The sequence below is a fragment of the Candida oxycetoniae genome, assembly GCF_023343755.2.
Source record: "Candida oxycetoniae strain CBS 10844 chromosome Unknown scaffold2, whole genome shotgun sequence".
NCBI lineage: Eukaryota > Fungi > Ascomycota > Pichiomycetes > Serinales > Debaryomycetaceae > Lodderomyces > Lodderomyces oxycetoniae.
In genome coordinates, this window is record NW_026055369.1 from 490,001 (window position 1) to 505,600 (window position 15,600).

The following is a 15,600-nucleotide window of genomic DNA, read 5'->3' on the forward strand; positions in this document are numbered from 1 at the left end:
GATGGTAAATAATCGGTCACGGTATCTCCCTCATCAACGTTACCGATCCTATTGCTCTTTCCACTATAATATATCATTCGCTCAGTCGTAGTCGTTTTCCCAGCATCGATATGAGCAATAATTCCAATGTTTCTAGTCTTGGATAACTGAATCTCATTAACCGTTGAGTAGCATCTTGCAAGTTTGAGGAGCCCCTTAAAAGGCGCTCGTAGTATCATTCTACGCCCGAATTGACTTTGTCTGCAAAATCAAATGAAAAATATAAGCTGAAAATTTGAAAATTTGAAAATTTGAAAAACTGAAAAATGCAAAGAATGAAAAATGAAAGAACACGAAAACTAAGAAGCTAACTTGCAAAGACTGAAATCTACTACGGATAGAACAAATATGCGCTTTTTTGCAATATTGCAGAAATAACTTGAAGTATATATATATATATATCCAACCCGTGTTTTGTAACGTTTAAGGTTGCATTTTTGGGGTGATCTCAAGAGTAAAACTACATCTCCAAATACTACCTTTTCTTTGTAAATATCATTTTGTACGCGTTTTAAGCGAAAGAGAATCATGAAGATTGAGGTTTCGATACACCCACTTAAAGAAATCTGTGCAACCCATAAGTTTTGTGAAATTGATGATAAAGAAGCTCATCGTGATAAGCTCAATGCAGTATTATATCACGAGACAAGATTGAAAAGTATAATATGTTTCTGAGGGGTTCAATTTCTGCAAGTTTGGGTGAGTGGTTTAGTGGTATAATACTTCTTTAGGGTAGGAGTGGTCCCGGGTTCGATTCCCGGCTCACCCCCTCTTTTTTTTCTTTTTCCTCTTTTTTTCTTTATTTTTGAACGCACAACCATACCCATGTGTTAAGCGAACTTTTTGTCTGGGAGAGAGCTAATTGACTTTATTTACCTAGTTGGTTTAGTAAATGAGTGAATACTTTTTTTTTTTTGTCTTTAATTGCCTTCTTATTTTTACACAATAAAAGTCGGTGTTAAATTTTCTACTCTCGTTCTTTTTTTTTTTTTGCATTAATTTGAGGCAAATAGGTCTTCTCTACGATATAGTCAATCTACGAAAAAGCAATCCTTTGCATGGTACTCCGTATAATTTGCCCATGCCGTATAACTTGCCCATGGTGGGCAAATTATACGGAGTATGACAAAACTTCCTGAACTGAATTAAATTGATTTTTATCTCATACTATTTAGCCATGAATGCTTTATACTTTTTGATCCAAAAGATAAGTTTTAAATTTTCGGGTAAACCATTTATCCGCCGCAAAAATTAAGAGGCTTAAACTTTTTTTTTTTTTGCATCAAGAGATGAGAGAATACAAGGGCGCCGCGCACGAGAATGATTGCAATTTCCGCTTCAGTAACTTTGCGTTTCTCGGATATGGATCACTTTACTTCCGAGAACCCTCGAGTTTTGACGCACTCCCCGAATTTGGACACTTTATTTCCGACTCTTGATACCAGTAATTGGTAAGAGAAATTATCCAACTACAAAGTTATTTTTCTACTTGTACGGATTTAACCCTTTGACTGTGAATACTTTTTTGTTCTTTGCTACAAAACAGATTCAGGAGAGGCAATTGATAACTTCCAATTTACAAGATTTACGGATCTTTACATTGAGCCTCTCTCCCCTTTTAAAACTACAATTGTAAGTTCATTTAAAAACATATAGTGTATAACCTAGAAACTATACAGGTTACGTGGCATCTATTCTTGATTTCCGTACTTGCGGAGTTACACACGTCATTTTCGAGCTACCCCCAAACTTATAAAAAACCTCCACACCATTTATAATTTTTGTATCTACTTAGTCGCATCAAATCTTACTGAAATTTCACTATTGTTAAGCTTTGCGGCAACATCTGTTAAATAATAGACAATAGAAAAAGAAAAAGAAAAAGAAAAAAAAAATATAATAAAAGATAAAATTCACTTACTCGATATGTAGATTGTTTTAACCGTATAAAATATCTAGAGATGACTAGGTATGCACCCTCAACGGGGATGCCTAGAAATACTTTTTCATCAGGTACAAAATGACCCAAGATGGTGAGATTTTTAATGTAAAGTCTGCAGATACACTTACCTACCCAACTCTAGATGAGAAACTAGAAAACAATAAAGAGGAAGAGCGAGGGCCAGTAGATCCTGAAGAAGTATATCCTCCAACAAAGGATCTCAATGAAAAGGATCCCAATATAGACAAGGGGTACGCTTGGGTCATATTAGTGGCATGTGTACTATTCAATTTCTGTACATGGGGTATGAACTCCGGTTTTGCCATATATTTCGCCAACTACTTGATAAATGATACTTTTCACGATGCAACAAAGATGGACTATAGTTATATTGGTGGCATGGCATTTGGTGTTGGTCTTTTTTTCTCACCATTGATCACATTTTTTATGGGCATTTTTGGATTTAGAAGTGTGCTTATAGTTGGCAACTGTCTTCAGTTTACAGCGTTGATGTTAGCGAGCTGGTCCAGAAAACTTTGGCAATTATACCTCACACAAGGGTTGATGCAAAGTTTCGGACTAGCGTTTCTTTCCATACCGGCAACCACAATATTACCTCAATGGTTCAAGAAAAAAAGAGTCATGGCATCAGGTATAGGTGCAGCAGGATCGGGCTTAGGAGGTATTGTATTCAATTTGGGTATGCAGAAAGTAGTAGATACAAAGGGTGTGTTTTGGGCATTGAGAGTGCAAAGTATCATTGGTTTTGGCTTAACTTGGATCGCCATTTTTCTAACTAAAAGCAAAGCAAGCAGTCATGGAATTCAATTCCATCTTTTTGATTTTTCAGTTTTAAAAATGGCAGCATTTTGGTTGACGATGCTCTTCATCATTACATGCATATTTGGCTATGTTATTGTTTTGTACACATTGGCCAATTTCACTACCAGCTTGGGTTATTCTGAAAGACAAGGTTCCATTGTGTCTGCAATGGTCCAGGTTGGTTCTTTGTTTGGTAGACCTGTAATTGGAGCTTTATCGGATCGTTATGGTGCAGCAACGGTTGGCTTCATTGCCTATTATATTGTTGGGATATTTTGTTTGGCAATGTGGATACCAGCAAGAAATTATGCAACTGTTATCATATTTGCATTGATAGAGGGGGCGTTAATGGGGACTATATACGCGATTATTGCACCATTACTAGCAAGAATATTTGGGATAAAGAAAATGAATGTTGTTTTTGGTCAACTATGGTCTATAATGGGCGTCGCGGGTACGTTTTCACCTGTTATTGGTGTGAAGTTAATACAAGGAAGTGGTACCACTGTGAATCCTGGTAGTTATAGAGATTGTTCGATTTTCACAGGTATTATGTTTTTTGCGTGTGCTACACTTTTGTTATTTATTAGAGGTTATATCAAGGCTAGAGATCGAGTAATCAACACCGAAAACAATATAGACCCAGACCATGCTGAAATCACTTCAGTTACAGTCCCATTTTTAGATGTTTTTAAACTGTTATTTGCTAGAAGCTCGGAAAAGGCCTAAATAGGTAGAAATTTGACTGGCGAGGGTAGAGGGTTGAGGGAGGAGGTGATAATAACAATACCTGTTTGACCATTCCTCTTTTTTTTTTTTCCCTTTGATTCTTAAGCGTGGTGTTTGTTTGGAGTTTTGAGCGCGCTTGATGATAATTATCTCTCTCTCTCTCTCTCTCTCGTACTTTAAGATGAGATGAGCATCATGACCACTCCAACTCCAACCTCAAAACCTGTAAATAGATTGGTTCTACTATATGGAGAACCAAAGTATTATCATACGATCATTCAACTCAAAGAGTTAAGAGAACTAACCAACAATTATGTATCTGTAATTGAAGTAAACAATATTGAAAAAGTTTTAGAGGAAACTACAATCTCATCGATATACTTTGACCATTTCCATATTTGCATAGAGTTTGGTAAAGGAGTTAACCCAAACATGAACAAGATTAGTGAGTTTTTGAAAAGTTATGCCGATATGATTGGTAAAGTTGGTGACATTGGCTACCACATTCACTTTCAACCAGGTAAGGAATGGAGCCAGTATTCACAAGAAGAACTCAACGAGTATAGCAACTTTCTAAAGACTCTCAAGGAAGTTGCAGGTGAAAAAGTCACTCATTGCTCCATAGTCAACAAGTATGATATGGATGCAATAAATCTTACAGGAAGAGATGAACTAGAACAATTACGCAAGGAGATTCAACTGGATATAGCATATTGGGAAAACCTTAAAACCTTGGATTACAGTGAGAGTAGCTTGAGATCTTTTCCTGCAATAGACTTGCCAGAGACCCTTGAGAATTTAAATATTGGGGGCGGATACGCTCTAAATACATTATCGGGATTCAAGATGCCTCGGGGACTAAAGGTCTTAGTAGCCGGCCAAGGTGCCATTGCTACTCTTGATAATGTGCAGTTTCCTGACACCCTAGAGAGGCTTGAGCTACAGGATAACAAGATCTACTTTCTCGAATACACACCACTTCCTCAAGGTTTAAGACATTTAGATTTGTCACGAAATCGACTAGAGGATATTTGGAATGTGAATTGGCCTAGCCATTTGGAATCCTTGAATCTCGGCTTTAATCCTATTGAAAATATGAGGGGTGTCAAGCTCCCGTCAAAGTTAAAATACCTTGAACTTTCTAACCTCCCCAGTGAGTCAATGGCTGGGGTCAAGTTTCCAGACCTGCTCCAAGTTCTAAATCTCCAATCCTCCATGACTAGTGCACGTGGTTTAAAACTTCCGTCAAACCTCAAAGTCCTAGTGTTAACGGGGAACGGAATTAATAGTGTGAATCCGTTAAAATTGCCAAACTCGATCGAGATCTTGTATTTGAATCTGAATAATATTAAAACACTAAATAAAGTGCTGCTACCGCCAACACTTCGAGAACTATACTTGGGAGACAATCTTTTGACGACATTAAAAAATGTTGTATTTCCAGAGTCATTAGAAGTGCTTGATTTGGAGAATGACCCAGAGTCGTACAAAAACGAAAAACAGATTATCACCTTGAGAGACATTATTCTTCCGCCCAACTTGAAGATCTTGAGATTGGGTTATCATGGTATAAGAATTCTTGAGAATTACGAGTTTCCAAATAGTCTACGCCATTTAAGTTTGGCCTACAATGAGTTGAAATATGTGAGAAATCTCAAATTTGGAGATCAATTAAAAGTTTTGGACTTGAGCGGCAATCCAGAGCTTTCGTTTCTTGAAAATTTCGTACTCCCTGAATCATTGACCGAGTTGCGCGTTTCTCCTTCGTTAATTCCGAATTTGCCTGCTTATATCATTGAAAGAGCCAACAACAATTCTCTACTATTGAAGAAAACAATGGATCTATAAACAAAAGCTTACTATTTATACACATTCATCTACGGATGGATGGATGGATGGATGGATGGATGTATATATATATATATATGTGTGTATACAATACTTACTCGTCTTCATCATCCGATTCGTCTTTATCGTCGGCCTCCTTGCTTTCTAACATACGCTCGAGTTCCGCATCATCACTAGCCGTGACTGCTTTTGGTGCCATATTGACTTTACAAATTCCGCCATTTGACTCTATACTTTCAACGATTTTCTTTATAGCCTTTTCCAAAAGAGCAACACCTTGATTTTTATCCAAAGATTGAACAGAAAGGAAGTATAATGGTGCGGCTACCAACTTAGCTTTCACTTGCATATGTTCAGTTGAGACTGATTCTGCTTCTTTCAAAGCTTCTTTAATTGCATCGATACCTTCGTAACCAAAACACGAAACTTCGACATCGGCCCTTATGTTAATAGCCTGAGGGGTCAATCTTCTTGATATGTATAGTTTCAACTCTTCTAATACACCTGGATATGGAGCTTCAAGACCTTCAAATATTGAAGGGTCTGCAATTGACAATTTGAAGGCGTCATAAGCATGCCCGTATTTCCTGCTCAACGGCCATCCAACCGTTTCGTATAATTTTTCCAAGGGAATGTTGAACTTTTCTGCACAATGCCTCAATATTGAATGAACTGCTTTGGACTTGTTGTATCTTTCATCACATTTAACTATATCTTCTGCGGAAACTCTTCTCTTTGATAAGTCAATGTACCCTTTTTCCTTATCAACTCTCAAGACAACTGCGACTTCGTTTTTACCTACTCTAATCAATTTTTGAATCGAACGTATACGCCTTCTCGATAACTCTGATAATAACACCATACCTTCAATATTATCGTATTCTAAAAGTTTGACATATGCTCCCATTTCGGCAATTTCTTGGACATTAACCATTACGACCTCATCCACTTCGGGATATTTGTTCTCATAAAATCTGCAGTTTGTAGAGCTCATCTTTTTCCAAGGGTCTTAGTCTTAACGTAACTTTGGGAATACCTTTGTCTTCTTCTCTTCTAATAGTTAAATGAAGCTGACTAAAGTTGAAATTTTTTTTTTTTTTTTTTTTTTTTTTTCAGTGAAAAAGAAAAGAGAAACACCATGAAACATTTTTACTTACTGAATGCCGCGACCTAATAAATTGATGGGGGTCTTAATAATGGCTCTGTCCATGTAGATGGACAAAACTATTAGTGAATGACTCATTATTAGACCGAAAAATTTACTTCAGTACATTCCAATACTAGTTGTAACGGAAATAATAGTGACAAATAGTAGTCTATGATTATTCATCAGAACACATTCCTTGCTATCAGTTTAAGTAAGGAAGATGAGTAAAAAAAAAAAATTTGAAAAATCTCTTAGTTTGCCCTCTTTAAACTGTATTAGGAACATAAAAAGCAATCTCAATCTATGCAGAAGGCTTTTTCAATAGGCATGGTTAATGGTTTCACCATGTACATTTTGATCAAGTGTTTCGAAGTTACAGGTAGTTGGCAAGTAACTAAGGCATGAGCTTTGTAATGAAGCCAGATTGGTGGTGGTAGACCCATGAAAATTGGCTCCTCTATCAGATATATAATCACGTGCTTGACACATGGTAGCTCAAAGCCAAAGCCATTAGCCGCAAACCTTTTGTGCAGCAAGATTATTGTCAAGTTGATATTAACTCGTTCTCTATCAATTAGATGATAGTGGCTTCTTGTCTGCACTTTCCCCCCTAAATTGCTTCTCAGAAAGCGTTCCAGAGTATTTGTTGTCTACTGCATCGAAATGCAAATGCATTTTTTCCCCCTTTTATACAAAGTGAGGTTTAAAGGTTATGGGCATGGGACTTGTTTTGTTCGAGAGATTCTATTTATTTATTTATTTTTTTTCTTCCTATACATTCCTTAGCTATTAAGAAAAACAAAAGAATACTAAAATTCAGCCTTCATACATTATTGTTGAGTTCTTTGACCTGACGAAATAGTGAATTCTCAACTGCTACTATTGGCAAACATTAGTTTGCTTGCACTATCGAGCAGAGCGAGAAAGTGTTGTGAGTGAGTCTACTTTTACAAATATATGTGCTTTGATTCTTACTTTTTTCAGCTCTCCTCGTTACAATACGATCTTCCTTCCTCTTTTTTTCCCCCATGGTTCTAAAATTGTAAAAGATCTTTGACTTGCCTAATTTGTTAACAGAAAAACAAGAAGCGTTAATACTGTTAAATATAGATGCAGGAAATAATCTACTAACCAAATATCACTACACCAAATTAGTAATTTGCTACTTAGGGCCTGTCACACACACCATCGTTCCAGCGCTTCGACCTGCAGCTTAGTTTGGTTTTTTTCCTATTTGTATATATATATATATATATATTATGCCTGGTGGAAATGTGTTACCCTTTCAAGAAGATATATATTGCTACACTTCCAGGAGGCGGAAATCGATACGAGATAGTCTCAATAGTAGTAGCAGCGGTGGCAGTAAAAGCAAGGCTATAATGATATCAATGACAATAGCAGCCAACTTTGTCCTTTTCTACAGTCTACATCTTCTAAATGCAAGGTTTTGTGCAGCTTTCCCCTTTTTGGTGCCAAAAGTAGAAATGGAAGAGGTAAAAGCGATGGTGGATACGGAGACAGACGATTATTTTAGGTTGCAATCAATGGATTCTGGCTTACAGGATTTGGTCAATAGCTCGGCAAACAAGCAAATATTTAACCAGCTAAAGTTTTCCGAGGATGCGTACTATGATAAGAAGCTAAATACTCTTGGAACTATGAAATTTACCAATCATAATCAGTACCAGAGACAACCATACGTTGCAAATGGATACATTGGAAGTAGGATCCCCAATTTGGGGCAAGGATTTGCTTATGACCTGTTGCCAGATTTTGAGGCATCTGGTGACGCGAATGATCTTTACAACGGATGGCCTTTGTTTACCAGGCGCTTTGCTGGAGCTTTCATTGCAGGGTTCTATGATTTACAAGAAAACACAACGGGAACAAATTTTCCTGAATTGTTGGAAAATGGGTATGAGAGCGTCATTGCGGCCGTGCCACAATGGACAACTTTAAAAGTCCAAATGTACAGAGATGGCAAGAAATATACCTTGGATCTGTCCCTTGGGCATCTGGATGTGGGAAACATAAGCAACTACATGCAGAATTTATCACTCTCGAGCGGAATTGTGACTACACAATATACATGGTTAGACGAAATTGATATCAAGTTTACAGTATTGGCTCACAAATCGGAGCTCAGTTTGGGGTTGGTCACACTTGACGTGCACAACCGCGCAAACAAAACAGTGTTATTAACGATTATAGACGAGATAGATTTTAATACTGCTAAAAGGTGCGAGCTAAACGTTGTTGGGTATGATTCCACGGGGATACACATGACGTTTCAACCTAAAAATGTTGATTATGTGCATGGTGCTATATATTCAAGTTTACTCATTGGTGATGGAAACATAGAAAGACAATCTACAGATAGAGTAGTGAATCAAACAGCAAAACTACAAGTAGGAGCAAATGATAATGTGCAATTAAGGAAGGTTGTTGGGATAATATCTAGTGACTTGGATCCCGAAACTTTGAGTACCGCAAGCGACGTTAGAGAAGCCGCAAAGCAAATAGTCCAAAAAAACAAGGATGATCCTCGAATGCTAATAAAATCACATATCGACGCCTGGGCCGAAACTTTAGGTACTCTGGAAAGAATATCTTTTCCAAGTGAGCCCCTCCTAGACCTTGGTGCAAAAGCTTCCATGTTTCATTTACTAGCAAATACGAGATCTAATGCTCAGGGTTTAACGGGCGCAGTGGGAGTTTCTGGATTGAGCTCAGATAGTTATGGTGGTATGGTGTTTTGGGATACTGATCTTTGGATGTTTAATGGAATCTTGCCGTTTGTTCCTTCACACGCAAAAAGTATTGTAAATTATAGATTGCATACTCATGAACAAGCGTTGAAAAATGTACCAAAGGGGTACGGGGGAGCCGTGTATCCTTGGACGAGTGGAAGATTTGGTAATTGCACTGCAACTGGCCCTTGCTTGGACTATGAATATCACATTAATCTGGCAATTGCAATGGCTGCGTGGGAGCTCTATCTTAGTGGAGCAGTTGACGATGACTACTTGAGAAATGTTGCGTTTCCCTTAATCAATGACGCGGCGACATTCTATACTGAATACCTTGTGAAATACAACGATACATTTAATAAATTTACCACCCATAACTTAACAGACCCAGACGAGTACGCAAACCACGTGGACAATGGTGCTTACACCAATTCGGGTATATCGTTGGTGATGCAATGGGCCATTGCGGTTGCTAACCATTTGGGAGAACAAGTTCCACAAATTTTTTATCAAATTGCAAGCGATATATACATCCCCACGGCGGACAACTCGCAAAACATTACATTGGAATATTCAGGCATGAATTCCTCTGTTGGAATCAAACAAGCTGATGTGGTAATGATGACATACCCTCTAGAGAATAATTTAATTGATGACGAACAAGGTTACCTTAATATGGAGTTTTACTCAATGAAACAAGTGAGTTATGGCCCCGCGATGACCTACCCAATATTTTCAGTTGTGGCAGCAAAATTGGCAGCGACAGGATGCGCATCTCAATCATACTTGCATAAAGCCCTTCAACCATACTTGAGAGGTCCTTTTGCTCAGTTCTCAGAGCAAAATAACGATGACTATAACATTAACGGTGGCACACACCCAGCATTCCCCTTTTTAACAGGACATGGTGGATTCTTACAAGCCGCTTTACTAGGTCTCACTGGAATGAGACACAAATTTACCATCGACAAAGACAATAAAATATCGAGAATCCTTCATCTCGATCCTATTGCGTTACCTTGTCTTGGCGAAGGTGTACGATACGACTCAATACATTACGACAATCATACTATATCGATGAACATCAACCAAACTCATTTTACTATAAAAAATAATGGCAAAACATTTCCTAAGGCACGAGACTATATACAGTTAGCTTTAAGCGAACGGAACCCTGCACATGGCTCTTATCAGTTGAAAGACGAAGAAGAAAGAGCATTCCCATTAACTGTGCTAAAGAAAAGTTTTGTGGACAGTATCTCAGAGTGTGGTGATGCCACATTTTACAATATCACAGAAGGTGCATTTGGTGTTGCTGCAATTTCTATGAATGATGGGGATAACACCACAAGATGGCAAGCTAAAAGCAATGACATGACAGGAAAAGTTATGGTCGACCTTCATTCAATCAAAAATGTTTCTGCTGTTGAGTTCAATTGGGCTGATAGGCCACCGCAATTTTTGAAGATTTCCAAATACACTGGATCTAAATTTACAAATATTACGGATTTCTTGGCCAAAGTTGATTTTGGCAACAGAGTTTACGAAAATTACAGGTTTGCTAATCCAGAGGACAAGCTTTACAATCAAAGTGAAATATTTGAAGTTGTGCACTCGGAAATAGTCAACATCAGTGAGCCTTATTCAGAAGACGAAATTAGGGAAATAATGGTGCCATTACGTCACAATACAACGTCTTTAGATTTGAACATAGATAGTCAATTTATCTTGATTGAAGTCAAAGGAATTCATGATGATATACCACATGACGAAGAGGTTGGTGGCGCAAAGCTAGCAGAAGTAGTATTCTATTGAGGAAATAAAAAAAAGAAAAGAAAAAGAAATTATTATTAGAAGAAGAGTTTTAGTAGAAATAGATAGGAACAACCTTTATTTATTAGACATTATTAGCTGTCAGTACTGCAATTTTAACAAATCTCTTTGTTTGTGTCTACAAACCATCTTAATTTACTCTAAAGCTTGTCTTTTTTTTTTTTTCCTTTTTCTTTTTTTTATATGTGTATATATTTTACTTACAATTTTCGTTTTTTGCTCTCGCCCTAGTACATCGCCTCTGCCATAGTAATGAGTCTTTTAAGACCCGTATGCCAATGACCCAATTCATCACTGTAATTAGTTGCAATGTCAATATTGATGGCTTTGGCTGTTTCAAATTCCTTTTGCTCTAAACTGGAACTCACTTGTTTCAACGATTCTAAAAGAGATGCCGAAATCTCCTCGTTGTTCAAGTGATCAAATAATATGTTTAGTCTTTGTTCCATATCAGCCCCATGTTTGGAGTACTTCTCTGGGATATTTGGTTTCACTGCTTCAACAACTGTACTCAATGACTTGAAGATAAATAACGCCTCTCCAGAAATATGCGACCTGTCTCCCTTGGGGTGCTTTTCAACAGCAACCTGTACAGGTTCTTGAACAGATCCTTGTACTGTTGCTGCTGGTGTTGGTGTTGGTGGTGGTGCTGCTGCTACTGGTGTTGATACTGCCATCTTATGAGTCATAGGACCAGTTGGGGGAGGAGGAGGTGGAACACTGCTAAAAGCTGGTTGTACTGGAGTTGGCATGCTCGTTCCAAATGATTGTCGATGCATTGACGATTGCACTGCAGCAGCTGGTGGCGGTGGTGGTGGTGGCGTATTTACAGGCATGGCAATTCCGGTTGCAGGACTGTAACCATTATTAGCAGGTGGAGCGTACGGATTTTTGTGAAATTGCTTCAGTGGAGTGGGAGGTCCACTTGAGAGCAGCTGTGCTGGTGGTGAGGCAAAAGAAATTTTGGGAGGTATTTGCACTGCCGTTGGCGCGTACGGGTTTCTCTTCACTTGTCGAGGGGACGCATTTGCGGTCGATGGTGCACTTAATCCTTGGGCTGAAGGAATAGAAGAGGTGGCACCCGGAGGTGGCGCATACTTACTTGACACGCTTGGTGCTGGTTTTGGAGATGACACTGGTTGTGTTGGAACAGCCTGTTTAGAAGATGAACGATTGGCGCTTTTTGGAGGAGGTGCGACATTATTTGTAGAAACTGTTCTCTTTGGAGGACCAAATTGAGAATGATGAGGAACTGCGTTTTGAGTAGTTGGGAATGCAGCGTTGGGAATGAGAGAGGGACTTGGAATACCAGTTGCCGCAGCACGACGTGGAGCAGCAGATTTTGGTTTGAAAGTATCAGGTAAATCGTTCCATCCGTCGGTGCTATTGGCCTTCAGTAGTGGAGGTTGTGGTGGTCCTGTAGCAGGATTTGGTAAGTTGGACGTAGGTTGAGTAACCGCTGATGCCGACGCTGGTTTATAAATGTTACTTGGTGCGTATGGGTTCGATCTAGCGTAAGGATTGGACCTGATTGCCGCCGGGTAAGTTGAAGACAACAGCTGCTGCTGCTGTTGCTGCTGTCCATATGTAGTTGGAGCTGGCTGATGCAACGGTGGTGTAATCTTTGGCTGAAATTGCGGTTTCAATTGTTGAGCAGGGAAGGCAGAAGTGCCTTGGAAAGCAGGTGGCACAGGACCACCACCACTTGTAAAGGACTGTATTGGTCCCTTGAATTCCGCAGTGGTTGCACCTGCTCTAGATTGAGACTTCACGGTTTTTTGGGCTACTGGCTCAGCATTTTTCCCAAATGCTTTTGAGATTCTCTCTTTTTCAACACTAGCAAACTCTCCAGGTAACATTTGCAACAATTTACTAGCCAATTCAAATTCGCTTGTTCCCGCAACGAGATTTACAAACTCTAAAACTGTTTTTGAAATTGGTTCTACTAATGGTCCAGAAATAACACCAGTTGTTTTGGAGTAATGCCTGTATACCGACACTTTTTCAACAAAGTTTGTCAAGGCTTCCAAACGTGCTTCTGATGGCGATGAAATGTTCTTTTCATTCGATTTTAATAAATCAGATTCGTACCGTGTCAACTCTTGTAACCAAAGACTGGCTATTTTATCCAATGCACCTCCAGCTATATAGCAGGTAATTGCATCATTTCTGTTTGTCTTGTCGGCCTTCAAAATTCTGTCTCCCAACTCAACCATCTTTTGATCATATTCGTCTGAGTCGGTTGTAAAAGATGATATGCTAACGGCAATATCCTTCCAATTACTTACGTCTGCATGTGCGACAAGATCGGTTACATTCTTCGAAGTTGCATTATAAATGACTCTTGCCAAGTTATTATCCTTTTCCTTTCTAAAGAATGCACCCTTTACTTTTTCCTTTACTTGCTCAGAGCTATCTAATGCCAACACTAAAGCGTCTAATAGTCTATTCTGCTCAAGGCAAATATCAACAGCATCATCTATTTTATTTCTCAATATCAGTTTGATCAACTTTACGTCAGCTGGCTTGTTATCCAGTGTGTAAATTTTGAAATTACCAGTGGGGGTAAACGTGCTGTCACTTTCTTGTACTTTACCATTTCCAAGATGTGCAAAAAAATCATCATCGCCATTTACATCTTCAGTGTCCTTGTTCTTTTTTTCTACAGAACCGTCCGTTTTGCTATTCTCCGTTTCATCATCAATAGCATCTTTTTCGCTTTCAAATAGCTTCTTCTTTCCATCTTTGGAAAGTGCTTTCAATACTTCCCAATCGGATTTGTCATTGTCGTTAATTGCAACGCTCTTCAAACGTTCTTCAATAATAGTTGAAAAATCTTCGTTTTTCAAATTCTCAAACAACTTTTCTGACTTCTCATGACCTTTCACCAAAAATTTTGTAACTTTCAAATTTGACTTGCCAGTGGCATCTTTGGTTACAATCACCAATTTTGAACCAAAGCCAAAGGAAACACTAACCGGGTTCTTGAGCCATGCAGGTGCTTGCTGGGACACAAATACGGGTTGCTGAGTTTCAGTTACGGAAAGCTCACTCCAAAATTCATTATCGTCATTGGATGCAGCCACTTTTGTTGATACAGGTGGAGAGGTATCCTGCAACGACTGAATGACAATTTTTCCGTCAAATGAAGCAGTAGCAAACACGTCGGGTACCGCAGGTGCGAACCTGGTTTGAAACGCCCAGTTTGCAGTAGTTGGATACTCACCCAATTTTTTACCCTCGATTGGATTCCACAACAACGTTGCATTATCCTTCCCGCTAGACATCAATAGTTCGGGATCTTTTTTACACCAATCTAGGGACAACACCCCCTTCTTGTGACCTTCCATGATTTTTTCAGGAGCATTTGAGTTTCTCAAATCCCATGTTAAAATAACAGGACACGAATCGCTATCACTAGCAGTGACCAATTTCGTTGACTTTGTAGGATGCCATGCCACTTGCGAAAAGTTAGCTCTACCGGAAGGTCCTGTATAGGACAAATGCAAAATTTCCTTTTTTGACTTCAAATCCCAAATTGAAGTATAACCACTATTTCCCGTACTAGCCAAGATATGGCCAACTGAGTTATTCCAAGCAACGCTGCTTATCTCATCCATCGGTGTCATGGCTTGACCTGGGGTAAAAGGTTCATCAAAAGTCTTTGTATCCCAAATAAATATTTGTCCATTTGAGCCACCAGTTACAAGAACATGTTTTTGGATTGGATTGAATTGTAAAGACTTTACAGCGCCAGTGTGTTTATTTGACCTGTGTACTGAGGCTTTTGAAAGATCTTTTGTTTTGATGAGTGTTTCTGCATCCCAAAACTCAACACTTCCATCCTCAAAAGCACCAGCCAATAAACCTTTTGGTCTTCCTTCATATGGACTCGACCAAGCCAATGCATAGAATCTATTTTCCACTGGAGCACTAAAGATTGGTTCCTTTTTTTTCTTGTGTGAAAAGATATCCCAAATCTCCAACGTTGCCGAAGAACTGAAATTTATATCCACAGCACCAGCTACTGTTCCTGTTGCCAACAATGGTAAAGCATCCTGGTTCCACGCAAATGTCGATGTGCGACTGATTTCACTTATTTTGACCATATTCTTATTAGATAGAAAGAATTCTCACCTTCCCTTGTAGGCCTCTAATAATAAAAAATAATAATGTATTGGCGATTGTAAGAGGTAGCAAAAAGTGGGGTACGGTGTGTTGGTATGGGGTTGTCAAGGTTGTGGATTGGTTGCTTTTAGTGGGTTGTGTGATGGTGGTAAATTCTTCACTGGAGATAGCTTTAACGCGTACAGTTGCAATCGTCGATTGTAAATTAAGCCAAACCTGTTCTTTGTTAAGAGTGCTTTTCTGATGAATTTTTCTTCTGTGCACTTCAACGTGTAAGGCAGAATAACAAATCAATTGACCAACACATCAGTTTTTTTTTTTTTTATTTTTCAATTTCAGTTCATTTTTTTTTTGTCGTT

At 38.7% G+C, this 15,600-nt stretch overlaps 6 protein-coding genes across 6 annotated transcripts in view; 3 read left to right on the forward strand and 3 right to left on the reverse strand. All coding sequences in view use genetic code 12, as the record gives it.

The window, feature by feature from the left end:
• Nucleotides 1-218, reverse strand: part of MEF2 (Mef2p) — a gene marked incomplete at both ends in the record, with an annotated part of 2,421 nt that extends 2,203 nt beyond the window's left edge. The window contains one exon of the mRNA XM_049322610.1: nt 1-218. This exon is cut by the window's left edge and continues 2,203 nt beyond it. Coding sequence (XP_049181620.1) covers nt 1-218 — 218 coding nt within the window.
• A 1,782-nt stretch (nt 219-2,000) lies between these two features.
• Nucleotides 2,001-3,532, forward strand: KGF56_001484 (uncharacterized protein; the record flags this gene model as incomplete). Its single annotated transcript, XM_049322611.1, has 2 exons — nt 2,001-2,008; nt 2,053-3,532. 2 exons carry the CDS (start codon nt 2,001-2,003, stop codon nt 3,530-3,532), a joined length of 1,488 nt encoding a protein of 495 aa, XP_049181621.1.
• A 195-nt stretch (nt 3,533-3,727) lies between these two features.
• On the forward strand, nt 3,728-5,380 carry KGF56_001485 (uncharacterized protein; the record flags this gene model as incomplete). Its single annotated transcript, XM_049322612.1, has 1 exon — nt 3,728-5,380. One exon carries the CDS (start codon nt 3,728-3,730, stop codon nt 5,378-5,380), a length of 1,653 nt encoding a protein of 550 aa, XP_049181622.1.
• Nucleotides 5,381-5,474: 94 nt separating this feature from the next.
• On the reverse strand, nt 5,475-6,374 carry SUI2 (translation initiation factor eIF2 subunit alpha; the record flags this gene model as incomplete). Its single annotated transcript, XM_049322613.1, has 1 exon — nt 5,475-6,374. One exon carries the CDS (start codon nt 6,372-6,374, stop codon nt 5,475-5,477), a length of 900 nt encoding a protein of 299 aa, XP_049181623.1.
• A 1,640-nt stretch (nt 6,375-8,014) lies between these two features.
• On the forward strand, nt 8,015-11,095 carry ATC1 (alpha,alpha-trehalase; the record flags this gene model as incomplete). The annotated part of the gene is made up of 1 exon (XM_049322614.1): nt 8,015-11,095. The coding sequence occupies one exon, from the start codon at nt 8,015-8,017 to the stop codon at nt 11,093-11,095; it is 3,081 nt and encodes a 1,026-aa protein (XP_049181624.1).
• A 245-nt stretch (nt 11,096-11,340) lies between these two features.
• On the reverse strand, nt 11,341-15,222 carry PGA63 (Pga63p; the record flags this gene model as incomplete). Its single annotated transcript, XM_049322615.1, has 1 exon — nt 11,341-15,222. One exon carries the CDS (start codon nt 15,220-15,222, stop codon nt 11,341-11,343), a length of 3,882 nt encoding a protein of 1,293 aa, XP_049181625.1.
• Nucleotides 15,223-15,600: the final 378 nt, after the last annotated feature.